Here is a 13,923-nt window from a genome sequence, read left to right on the forward strand (position 1 = left end):
CTGGGAACCCTGATGATGGGCTAGACCCGAAACGTTTGTCCCTTGTCCCTTGTTTTATTTACTTTTGGCTTTGTTTAATACAGTTTTTTTGATTTTGCATTCAGCTCTTGTGTGCGACTCCTTTCTTCCTTTTCGGCTACCATTACAGTACCTAAAAGATTTTTTGAAAAGACAATTGTGACGACCATCAATCCTAATCTGAAAATGTGTGTACAAAGCAAAATGTATCACACGTGCCAAACACACAAGCTCATATATTCAGCATTAATATGTTTCCTTCTTTATGCAATGCAACTGAAAGCACCATCTACTTGGCAAGTAAAATGTGCTTTTCTTTTCGGGTTCATATTCATTTCCTCAAGTGTGCGTGGATGTCTTTGTGATAAAGTGATGGGTGGGTCAGGATGGGTGTGATGCATGTGTGTGTGTGTGTGTGTGTGTGTGTGATCATCTGATTCCATGGACAACCACAAGCAAGTGTGTGTGTGTGTGTGTGTGTGTGTGTGTGTGTGTGTGTGTGTGTGTGTGTGTGTGTGTGTGTGTGTGTGTGTGTGTGTGTGTGTACGCATGTGTTCACTGGGAGCGGAGTCAGTGTGTGTGTGTTTGGGGGGGGGGGTAGACGGGAGTAAAATGCTGCTGTCACATTGGATGGCCCTGCATGACAGGCAGGTAGAAAGCAGTGGCGATGGGTACTGACAGGTGAGAAGGACTTGAGCCTGGCGATTATGTCTTAGCTGTCACTCTCCTGCAGTGCAGCGACCTGGCCACAAACATAAACCCATATGGAGCACACAAACACACGCAAGCACACACACACACACACACACACACACACACACACACACACACACACACACACACACACACACACACACACACACACACACACACACACACACACACACACACACACACACACACACACACACACACACACACACACACACACACACACACACACACACACACACGCCAGCTACCAGTCAAGCCATGCCAAGCATACCTGCCCAGACAGGCAGAAGGCACACACCTGCACTTCTTCCACTTGGTCAGTGAGCTCCCGTGTCGCCAAATCCACACGTGTCAGTTAGCAGAGAGCGAGCGCCCGTCAAATCACATGTGTGAATCTTGTTTTGTTTTTTTTTCGTAATTTCTGGGACGATAGGGACGATTGATTTACAAACTCCAAATCACAAGAACAGTTACTGGCATATTCTAAATCACCCCTAATGGTTATAAGATACATTTCTCAAACCAGTCTTTGTTTAAGAAATATAATTTAAGAAAGCAAAAACGGTAGAGCACTGGGTTACTACAACGGCGACCCGGGTTCGATTCCAGCCTAGGTCATTTGTCCGATCCTCCCCCATCTCTCCCTCCCACTCGCTTCCTGTCACCATCTCCAACTGTCCTATCAAATAAAGGCAAAAAGCCCTAAAAATATATTTTAAAAAAAGAAAGCAAAAGCTTAAAAATGGTGATTGAAGACTTTAGATATTTAAAACAATTGTAGTTTAGTTTAAGAAAGTTATATTGAAGCACATATTCCCATTGCAATGTATGGCTATGTTATGAAGTTGTTGTGCTCCTACGTGTAGCGAGAGTAGTCAGTGTGAACATCTACAGCTAGAGAGCATAACTTACACTACAATATGTTAACACCGCACCTTTTAGCACCCTACATATGGTGTGCAAATGTTAACCCTCTACTTAACACCTTCATTCACAGGGCCTCTGCATCTAACATCACATCATTATGTACTTACACATTGCACCCCATTTTAACTCATCTAAAAACAATGACTTTTCATGACTTTTCCAGAGAAAACGCGGTGTTTGGTCACCGTAGTGTTAATACACTGCAATACGTGCATTCTAGGTGGCAGAAAGGGGGATGCAGTGGTGCATTTGCACCCCCACTTAAGGGCTCCCTGAATTAAGCTTTCTCACTCAACTTATACTGCAGACAAATGAGTGGAGTGCAGCAGCAGTAACGGTGTTGAGAAAAATAAAGAATGAAGAAAAAAAATGCACCACCACTTTAAAAACTCGTTTCGGTGCCCTTGCTGCAGTGCTGCACACCAAAAAACTGTTTGTGTAACTCAGGGTAGCAGTGGGTTTTCAACTGAGCTGGCCTGCTCTTCTTCTCTCCCGTACGACCTTCACAGCTCCATCAGCATCCCGCCTTGAATAGACTTTAATTATTCAAATGAGAGCTCTGACTGACAAAAAGCCAGTTCCAGCAATTTCCCTCATTTATACACGCCGATTAGCCGGAGAGGCTGATCATTACTGTCCCTAATTGGTTAAATTAGCCAACAAAGGGAGACGGCACACTCGTGTGTGTTTAGCAGGGGGACGGAGTCAAATGGGGCATCGTTTGCTCTAAGTGGAAAACTAATGGTTTGGAGAGGACCCCCGTGCATGATGGTCAGCAGGGAGTCAACAGCAGACAGGCTGACGGGCATTTACTCAAGTGGCTTATTTATACATGCATAACTGAACGTCACATGGAGTTGGACTTAAGTAATACCGTTCTGAAATTCAAAATGGTTGTTTCATGAATTTTTTGTTGTTCTTCATCTGTAGAATACAATTTTGGGAACATGAAATTCCATTCATTCCATTGTGTGTTACTCTCGTTGTTTGCCAGATCCTGAATATTGGAACGTTTTGGATGAGCACGCGTCCCCCTATGGGCAGAGCAGCATGTTGGATGGACACATAACCAAGACTCAAACCAGACAAAACAGAACATGCATACTGCAACAATCCCAGAATGGGAATCCGCAGCTGCTCGGCTAATTCTATAGACAGCGGACATTTTTGTTACATTTATCATCACAATACAATACTACTGTATTTCATGATTTCATTCAAATAATTGAAAGAAAATTGAGTAACTGTTTTTTTTTATCAATATAATGCACATGATAAAATATACAAAATCTTATATAGTAAATATATATTTTTATGCTCAATTAAAGCTCACATACACACATCATTTTTTCCTTTCAGTTGATATGCGCTGGCACAATGAAGACAGGGCCAGATTGCTGTGTGTGTGTGTGTGTGTGCATGTGTGCACGCGTGGACGTGTGTGTGTGTGAGAAAGAGAGAAAGAGAGTGAGCGAGAGAGACAGAGAGAGAGAGAGAGAGAGTACCTGGCGCAGCAGAAGGGAGACGCAGGGTGAGAGCATGTAAGCGTTTCACACAAGTCCCCGCACACTGTGCGTAATTAGCCTTTAATTGCTTTAGAGTTATGTGCGAGCTGCTAATTCAACAGAAGAGCAGTCAGGCATGCTCTGACTCAGAGCTGAGATGACAATATGGCAGTCTCTCTCTCTCTCGCTCTCTCTCTCTCTCTCTCTCACTCACACACACACACACACACACACACACACACACACACGCACAATGAATAGTGGTCTACATCGCTCACACACGCCAATACACATTTTGACACCTCCAGATTTTTTTCTATACAACTACAGCATTTCGGGTTACAGAATTTAAATATGTTTTTTTGTAGAGCAATGAGTAAAATATACTGTATGCAACATATGCATTCATATGTGACATGCCGGTGACATCCATCCCTGTATATCTATCTATCTATCTATATAAAAAAAAATACCAATAGTGCCACTAACTCATTGTTCATTCATAATAAGTGTACGGTATATTAAAAAAATAACTGCACACTGATCATTCAGGAAACCTGTAGGATATAGACGTCCACATTTCACAGAATTTCCTCCCCGTTCTGATTAGTCTTTGCAGCCTGTAGTAGGTGCTTGCCCCTGCTGGCATTGTTTGCCTTTTAAACAAAAAAAATAACTTCAAACTGATTCATGGAGATCTTCTGTAAGCATTCAGATCATGCAGAAGTGTAGATCTTCTTAAAACCTTAAAGGGGCATTCCACCGGTGGAGACATGAATATGTTACTGAAAGTGGGTCATATTTATAGTAGAATAGTAACATACATTTCTAATTTGGTGCCTTCTTTGCCAAGAAAAGGCAGAAAATGACTTTTTAGTGCTTGTGGATTTGTGACAACAATCCCCATAATGCACTGCGATGCTCAAGTTCCACAGGCCACACCCAGTTATTTGGGACTCTATGCATCATCCCTCCCTCAGCTTGCAGGCAGTGTTGCCAGATTGGGCTGTTTCCCGCCCAATTGGGCTGCTTAGGATGGTCGTGTGCGGGTAAAAATGGCATTTAGCAGAAAAACCCGCCCAATTTTAGCCATAGAAATCAATAGAATTGGGCAGGATTTTGAGCTTCTAGGCTGGTTTTGAGCATTTTTTGGGCTGGAAATCATCAGCCTCATCTGGCAACCCTGCTTGCAGGTGCATCACAGTGGGACAGACATCACTGGAAAGGAGAAGCTGGAGCACACTGCAGCTTAGTTTTCAAGACTTTATTTTGTGCACACACACGCGACCAACGTTTCTGTGTTGCTACACCTTCTTCAGAGTCAAATGATAGCAAGAGAGAGACACACATTTCAAGACTTGACATTCACAGGTGATCCTACTTGGTTTGGCTAAATTGGTCTGATCTCATTGCAGGTAATTGACCCCACCCCCCAACACCAGGACAAGATTGTAGACAATCAGACAGCTTGCCAACTTCCCAAAACAAAATAAAAAAGTGAAAAAAACAATACACAAAGAACATTGTCAATAAAACCACAGCTACAATTATTACAAGACCACAGCCGCGATGCTGGAACAATTTGTTACAGAGAGCAAGACATATTGTGTTCCTCATTTATGCCCTGAGGCTCCCTGAGTATGAATCCAAAATGCCTTTCTACGAAGCCTCTCTGTCTAATTGTCTGCAATCTTGTCCTGGTGTTGGGGGGTGGGGTCAATTACCTGCAATGAGATGAGACCAATTTAGCCAAACCAAGTGGGATCACCTGTGAATGTCAAGTCTTGAAATGTGTGTCTCTCTCTTGCTATCATTTGACATTGAAGAAGGTGTAGCAACACCGAAACGTTGGTCGGGTGTGTGCAAAAAATAAAGTCTTGAAAACTAAGCTGCAGTGTGGTCCAGCTTCTCCTTTCCAGCTATGCCAGTGACTTACTGGCAGTGTTGCCAGATGAGGCTGATGATTTCCAGCCCAAAAAATGCTCAAAACCCGCCTGGAAGCACCAAATCCCGCCCAATTATATTGATGTCGATGGGAAAGATTGGGCGAGTTTTCCTGTAAAATGCCATTTTTACCCGCAGACGGCTATCCCAAGCAGCCCAATTGGGTGGGAAACAGCCCAATCTGGCAACACTGCTTACCAGAGCCTCAATGCCAGTGATTTCAAAAGCACTGGGACACTGATCTGTGATAGGTCTGTTAGAGCATTAGGTCCAACCCCCTATGGGCGGGGTTGAAAAGGTGGGAAAAAGGCTTGTAGTCTCAACAGAAATCCACCTCTCTTACACTTCCTATGTCGATGATGCAAAATGACCATTTTTACATCATTGACATAGGAAGTGTTAAGAGATGAATGCGGGTTTCTCCTATCTCAGGGGGAATTGAGAGATTTTTACAAGACCATTCAAAAGTATGACTGGGTGTCTAGCAATGGAAAGCCTAATGCAAAATGGGTGGAGTGTCCCTTTAAACTAGTAGTCGTGGAGTACAGTATACATACTCCTGGTTGTGGCAGTTGGTGTGCGAGGCACAGACGGTGTAACCAGGGCTTGAGTTGTAGGGGTATGGGGGGGTTGCCATCCCACCTACAATGAAAATGTTCTAAAATCATCCCCCTCAATTAAAATGGTCAAAAAACATCTCCCTCTAACACAGACATCCCTTCTTCACATATTGTGTTAAAATTGTACTTTTAACAACTACGTTTTCAACATTTTCTCGGTGGAGAAACCCCTGAACCCCCAACAATCACAGTCCATTCAGACCATCCCCACTGCTTTGATTTTACAACTTGAGGACTGGGTGTAACTGTAGTGCAACAGGTTGTGCCAAAGTCTACACCGCATTCTGTGCTTTAAAAGAAATCTCAGACTAGCAGAGTAAGTGGCTTGTGAGTGTAGTATACGGAAGTGCAGCAGGGTATATGTGCCGTGTAGTATCCAAACTTGTTTTCATTGACGTGCCAGACACACTAAACATGGCTCTAATTGCAGCAGGGTTGTGCTTGCGTGTAGACCTTATTTTTAAATCTCAGACTACTTGTAGAAGAGTAAGTGACTTGTGAGTGAAGTATACTGCAGTATAGCAGGGTGTACTGTATGTGCTGTTTAGTATACACAGTACATACTTGTTTCCGTTGACATGCAAGGCAAAGCCGTTGACATGCAAGGCAAAGAGGGCTTTGCTGTAGTGCAGCAGCATTGTGCTTAAGTGTAGATCTTATTTTTTACATTTTTAAACAATAGAGCAAGTGACTTGTGAGTGAAGTATACTGCAATGTAGCAGGGTGTACTGTATGTGCTGTTTAGTATACACAGTACATACTTGTTTCCGTTGACGTGCGAGGCACAGAAGGCGTAGCTGTAGTGCAGCAGGGCGTACTGTGTGTGTTGTGTAGTAGGCTATACATAGTACAATAGTACATACTTGTTTCCGTTGACGTGCGAGGCACAGAAGGCGTAGCTGTAGTGCAGCAGGGTCGGGTCCACCATCATGTCCTGCTCCATGAAGTCCAGCAGCTCGCGCAGGTAGCACAGGTGGCGGTGGCAGCCCCGCACCCCGTACCGCGCACAGTACTCGTCCAGCACAAACACCTGGCCCGGACTGAACCAGCCCTGCCATGACAGATGAGGAAAAAGGCAGCTTTATTGATGTGTAGTAGGCTAGCACATTTCAGGCACAGTGGTGACATACAGTACACAGTACCAGGGCACACATACTGTACAGTACACCTGGGCTCAAGTAGAATTACTCATAAAACGCAGGGCAAGCATACTGTATTTGCATATTTGTTCATTTCTATGTTTATTTGTATGGCAGAGTTCATATGTAGATGACACTAGCATCCGCCAAACCTGAACTTGGCTCACAGTATCTATGTACAAATGGTATTACCATGCTGACAACGACTTACTAATAATTACTAATAATGCTAATTACTAACAATGCTACTTCTATCGTTATAAAATGTGACAAAATACAAAACAGGGTTATTTTTATGTATTATTAAGCACTTGGAGGGGAAAAAAGTATTTCTATTCTATTCATCTTTGTTGACATGACAGAGACGAGTTGACAGGAAGAGAGTGGGAGTGACAGTTTTGTCTTGTTATTTGTATGCTTTGGCAACACTGTATCATAACAGCTATACTCATAAAGCACAATTGGAATTTGAAATTGAATTTGAGATTGGGCAGGGCTGGGAAATGACCCGAGCCAGACTGGATCCTGGGTCCCCATGGGCAGTTTGCCAGCTAATACTAGTATGCGAGCGACACTAGCGCAGTGCATCACAGCAACCCCTAGATAGTCTCTTTCAATGATCCCAGTTGCACATTACTGTTAGTCAGATGATGCTATACACTTTCCAAAGCTGTAGCTTTAGAGGTTTTAAAGAAAAAGACGTAAAACTCCCAATGCACTGAAGGGTAAACAAAATCCATAATGACCACTTTGTGTGTTCAGGTTGACCAAGTGTTTCACACAAATGCAAAATGTTAGACTTGCCAACATATTATCATTAAACGTATCATAATAAAACGGATAATAATAAAAAATTACTATTCCAAAATTAACTCATCGGTGTCCTGAGGTTAAACACAAACAATTAATTCATTGGCAAAAATGTCACCCCATTACAGCGTGACTGTGGAGGATGATCACCAGTCATTAGTTTCTCCCAGTGTCGTGGTTGATAACTAAATTAGGCACGACGAATCTTACAAACTTAATTACCAGCAGCGTCTCTTCGAAGGAATGTTAACAAATTAACACGTCTGTGGAGCTAGCCAGGTGCCTGTGAAGCCACCACACGATTAAATGGTGCAACACAGAGGTCACGCCAACTTCTCTCCCATGGTACTGTTGCAATTTGTTAATTTCACTTCTGTGGAGAGTGGAGACTGAAACCATGCGAGCAACTTGCGACGGCCCGTCTGTTAAATGACTTCCCGAAAACTGAGCAGTGTAAAAAGGGACGGAAGGTCACCTTCCCTGACTCTGTAACATTTCTAATTTCAAGAATCTGACGATGAAACCCAAATCCAAAGCCACCATGATGAAACATTTCTTTTTTTTGTCATACTACATCAAGCAAAGAGAAAATACACCACAATAATAATCCTGAAGGAAAATAGGAAAGCCTAGTGCAACTAGGCTGGCAAATGATATAAATACTGTATGTCTAATGCATGTCTAATGTCTAATAGTGAATGCCCTAATGGAAAATATACCACAATCATATTCTCTACATTTTGCCCAAGGATAATACACTAGTATCCTACACAGACATACTGACAACTGGAAGTTTGTATTTTCTTGATGGTTGTTTTAAATTTGACTGAATTTACATGGCCAAATATACTTCAGAATTCTCTGTATCTCCTCAGTGACATATTAGACAACTGCTTTAACAGTAAAAAGCTGTCAGATTCCTTCTATGCCTTTTTGTTGTAAGTGATTTGTGCATTATTCGTGTCATATTTTCTTTTTTTATTAGACAAACAATAGTAACACCATCTCTCTCTCTCTTTCTCTCTTTCTCTCTCTCTCTCTCTCTCTCTCTCTCTCTCTCTCTCTCTCTCTCTCTCTCTCTCTCTCTCTCTCTCTCTCTCTCTCTATCTCTCTCTCTCTCTCTTTCTCTCTCTCTCTCTGCTTGGCTCTAAAAATAAGTATCTCACTCAGAGTGGAGGAGAGGGGGAGGAGAGGAGAGGAGAGGAGAGGAGAGGCGAGGAGAGGCGAGGCGAGGAGCGGAGCAGCTCAGATCAGACTGGCGCCTGGCACCGTGTGACAAGATGTTCCGCCGTGACAAACAGATGGCTTCCTCACGCCTCGTCGATGACCGCTCAATTAATCATTAACAAGCTCCGCTGTCGCCATCTCTCATCACTCTCCATCCATCCAGTCATCCATCCTCCTCAAGTCCTCGCCGACCGATACAAGGCCAGTCCTGCCTGCCTGCCTGCCTGTCGACACGGGTCTCGCACTGCGGGAGTCATCAGAAAAAAGTTTCTATACGCTTCCACATATGACTGTGTGACACTCACATGCAGTCATATGGGGAAATGTCCACACAAACGCACTGGCAATACAAGGAACATATTGGCATGGCCATGTCAAGTTTATATCATTCATCAACTTGTAACCTCTCACAGGCGATGGCGGACATTACAAGTCGTTTAGCGTCTTAATGGCTCTGATGCAGCAAATCAAAGCCACAAGATTGAGGTTCACAGAGCATCCTCTCTTTATTATATATGCTAACAGAAGCAACTCTGGTCTGCACGGGGCAGACATCCATCTGTCCATGTATGCATTACATGCCCTTGATGGTGCTAAATAGCACACCCATTCATCTATCATCTATCCATTGACTTATCTATCTATCTACAGTACTCTACCTAAATATCTATCCATCTACCTTCCTACTCTATCAATCTCTTTACCTATCTGTCTAACTATTCACTGTAACCATCTGTATCTGTCTACAATCCATCCATCCATCTATACGCTATCAATCCATTTACATGTAGGATCTATCTATCTATCTATCTATCTATCTATCTATCTATCTATCTATCTATCTATCTATCTATCTATCTATCTATCTATCTATCTATCTATCTATCTATCTATCTATGGCTGGTAAGACCCCTAGTGGAGTGTAATTGAGTGCTCCTCTGGTGTCTCCACCTATCAGGTGTGTTGGTTTCTGCTGCATCAGGCTGTAATTGAGGGGGGTGTTGCCTGGCTCTGGGGGGAGTGTGTGCCGCCACTTATGCATCATTATGGCAGCTGAGATGGGGGTGTGATTATATTAGGGCGGCGCATGACTGGTAATCCCATTTTCTCATTTGACAGCATGCATATGTGTTGCTGTGTCTGTATGTGTGCACGCGACTGAATGTGTGTGCGTGTGTGTGTGTGTGTGTGTGTGTGTGTGTGTGTGTGTGTGTGTGTGTGTGTGTGTGTGTGTGTGTGTGTGTGTGTGTGTGTGTGTGTGTGTGTGTGTGTGTGAGAGAGAGAGAGAGAGAGAGACAGAGAGAGACAGAGAGAGACAGAGAGAGACAGAGAGAGCGTGCCCAGTATGTGCTGGGTGTGTGTGTGTGTGTGTGTGTGTGTGTGTGTGCATGTGTGTGTGTGTGTGTGTATGAGAGAGAGAGAGAGAGACAGAGAGAGCGTGCCCAGTATGTGCTGGGTGTGTGTGTGTGTGTGTGTGTGCGTGCGTGTGTGCGTGTCTGCTGATTGAGGACTGATAAGACCATATGGTGCTTTAACTATTTGGACCCAATTGGTACAATGGACACCTCTCAATACAGCACATTTATCCACCCATGATTTCAAAAACACACAACCACACACAAGACACACACACACACACACACACATACACAAACATACATAGACACACAAGCTCACTCACTCACTGAAAATGCCTTAGGGGTTGCCTTGTGGCACATTTTGAAAGAAGCTAAATATTGGTATTCATATCACTTACAGTTCAACGGACATAATCCCCCCTTCTGAGACTTTAAGATATCGAACAAATTGCCATTGATGGCTGATAAAGTAGAAAACGTAAACATGAATGCCTTGTGTCTCATTTCCAACTCCCCAATTGCAGACATAGAGAGCTAGATATGTTAAACTCAGGTGGGCAGGAATCAATGTGTGGAGAAACAACAGTCTCCCATGATGAAAATATCTTCAGATTATTTTTGGATGATTACATATATCAAAACTGCCTCCTGAACTACACTGAAACACTGTGTGTACATGTGTGTTGAGGAACAGACCCACACAAAATGGAATCCCCAGCATCTACACACAAAAAAGGGATCCGCACTTTCAAGACCTAATCATTATCTGTTAATCCCCCCCCCCACCCCCTGTTCTGTTGTTGTTGTCGGTTAAAGGAGTCCCCTCCCTCCACAGATGTCTTGAGCCCAGAGGACTATGGGAAAGTGACCTTATTGGCCCAGGCCCTTTGTTACTTCCTTGTTCCACGGATGTGGGCCTCACTTTTCACCGAGACAAAAAGAAAAGAAAATCAAAGGGTACGGGGCACATAATGAATATGTTGTGGATATTCATTCGATTCACTCGATATTTTTGCTGTCTAATGGTGTGTTTAGAAAGCTCAGGTAAGACCACCTACAGAAAAAAACAGCACAAACACAACAGAAAGGGGGCAGTGGTTTAACCTTCGGTGTGGATCCTGCTTTAGGCTGCATCCACCATAAGTGCAGTCAACAAAATTAGAACCAACTAGAACCAAAATATCTCTATCTCGCTCTCAGACCATTTTTACTTCATTATGCTTGTTGTTTTCAAATTACTCCATTCATAATTTGTCAAGGTTTCAAATGGGTGGCTGGGTGTGATATGACTAATTTTATTTCTTTGTTACTTACTGTATAAGAAGAAGTACTTGTGCAGACATTGAGTGCCAGACAGCACTCTGGGGGAATAGGTTATGTATTACTATGCATACACTCATCATGGTCACGCACACACGCGCACACAGCTGCAAAGAATACTGAAAATATGTCATTAAGTAAAAGTATCTTCACTTGGTTTACATCCAACTGAAACTTAAAGTACCTGCCTTAAAATATACTCGATTAAAAGTAAATTAAAAAAATACTTATTAAAAATCTAACTTGAGTAAAGGTTACTTAATCACTTTTAATTAGCTTTTCTCTCGAGAAAACAACTTTTCTTCTTTAAGTGTCCTCCGTGACCTTTGTCTCGATATCAGCAATCTTCCAATAGCTTGGCTACTACTGTGACTACAAAGCTACAGTATGCAAGCATTGACAAGTTGCTCTGATGAAGGCCAATATGGCCGCAACGCGTAGGCCCAAGTGGTTTTAAACAAAAGTGCCACGTTATATTAAAGCTTTTTATATATTTTTTCTCAAATGTCAGAGTGCCTCTGCCCTTTCCTCCTTTTTTGGACTTATACTTCACATATTGCTTGCACATTCATATTGTTTGCACAGTCTCCTGAACACCCTAAGCCCTTTTGTGTCATATGCAAGTGCAAGTCTTTTGAGTCTCTATGCAAGCATTGGTCTGGCAAAGTTGCCTTGAAAACTGTGCTCTCAAAGGGCCTCTAACCTCTAATGAAATGCTTTTTTATGCTACTGTTTAAAGCTACCAATCAGTCCACTCTTTCCTCTGCAGAGAGGAAATTGAAATACACAACTTTAATTTGCTTTAAAAAAAGAGGCTGATTTGAACTTGACCAGACTGACTTGGTCATGGAATTTTGTGCAGCATCAAAAGGATAGTTCGAGCTGAGGGTCGGCCCATTGATCCAACAGCAGATTATTCACATGTCGTGCATAAACTTGTTGCCATGCAAATTTGATGTCAATATTCTGTGCGGGAGAACACCTCACGCAAGGTACACAGACACGTGCACTGTGTACGATGCAATATTGACAAAACTGCGAGGGACGATCTTCCGAACTTGTTGAGTTTGGGTGTTATGTTCGCGGTAGGGTCAAACAGCTATGTTTAGGTTCAGATTTCATTCACATTAAAAAATGTTGTATCATTTCCATTAAATGTTTAAATGTAAAATGTTCCCCCATTAGAATAACATTGTGAAAATCAATCCAATAGGGTGTGACAACCAACCCCAGTTGCGCAAAGGTGCCTTTGATAACTCATAGCTTTTGAAGACAATGGATTCTATGGGATCTATGACTATACAAATGTACAAATGACACATGAAGCATGGAATCTGTAAGCATGCAATGTACTGTTTTTTCCTGAAATTAGATTTAAGTTAAAAACAAATGTGACAACCAACCAACCCCAATCAATCTCCCTACAAATAACACACAGCAGCATCTCACCAGGCAGGAGAAGGAGTCGTTCATACGGTGTGTGAGTGTGTGTCTCTGCAGCAGGCGGAAGAGGCTGGCGTGGTCCATCCGACATGGATCCGCTGAGATCAGCTCCTCCACGCCCTGACGCTGTGTTCGCTCCAGACCTAAGGAGAGACAGAGAGAGAGAGAATTTGAATATAGAAAAACTCTCATTTACAAAGGAATATATTACATTATGCTGTTAGAACCACACACCTCCCCGAAACAGGTGGAATTAAAAAAATAAATACAATTTTCATTCTAAACAATTTGCAAGGGACAGGAAGGCAGACAGAAGAACAGAATGTGAGGAACACAGGATGAGTAGAGAGATAGAAAGAGAGAGAAAATAAGGGACAAAAAAATGCTTAGCAGGAGAGGAAAAGATAACAGAGTTGCAAGCACCCCAGCTTGCCTGGTCTCGCAGAGTAACAACCCTGTCATATATTTCATCCTGCCATTTTCTGAGCCAGCTGGTCCTAATGAGTACACTAATTACCAGACAGGTACATAATCTCATTAATTAAGTCACCTGTGTTAAGTTCACAAGCGGAAGTTTGGCAATGGCATATTGCAGTTTTTGCAACAACAAAAAATATATATATTGCCGTTTTTCTCGTTTCCTCCCTATTTAATATTTTGCAGATTCACAGTTTTATTTCTAAGTGTTACTGTGCAATTGACTTATTTTGACTTTCTGTACCCAGCAATTGTTCCAGCATTTTTTTTTACAGTAAGATTGTTCAAACTCATAGGCAACTCATAAAGTAATTGGGTGCATGAAACTAGGTGAGCAGCTAGTAGAGTAGAGCAAAGCCACACTCTCCAAAACATAAATTTCATTGTGATCAATTACTATTGAGTAGCACAACAAACTGTA

General features: G+C 42.5%; 1 protein-coding gene across 3 annotated transcripts in view; it reads right to left on the reverse strand.

Annotated features, from left to right (window-relative positions):
* cadps2 (Ca++-dependent secretion activator 2) overlaps positions 1-13,923 on the reverse strand; it is a 189,101-nt gene that overhangs the window by 69,288 nt on the left and 105,890 nt on the right. For all 3 annotated transcript variants that reach the window (XM_063196999.1, XM_063196998.1, XM_063197000.1), the window contains exons 12-13: positions 13,032-13,168; positions 6,592-6,779 (exon numbers count right to left, since the gene is read on the reverse strand). In XM_063196999.1, the coding sequence (XP_063053069.1) occupies positions 6,592-6,779; positions 13,032-13,168 (325 nt within the window). The remainder of the gene's footprint in view (positions 1-6,591; positions 6,780-13,031; positions 13,169-13,923) is intronic.

Source organism: Engraulis encrasicolus, chromosome 4, assembly GCF_034702125.1.
Source record: "Engraulis encrasicolus isolate BLACKSEA-1 chromosome 4, IST_EnEncr_1.0, whole genome shotgun sequence".
In the NCBI taxonomy this organism is placed as follows: Eukaryota; Metazoa; Chordata; class Actinopteri; order Clupeiformes; family Engraulidae; genus Engraulis; species Engraulis encrasicolus.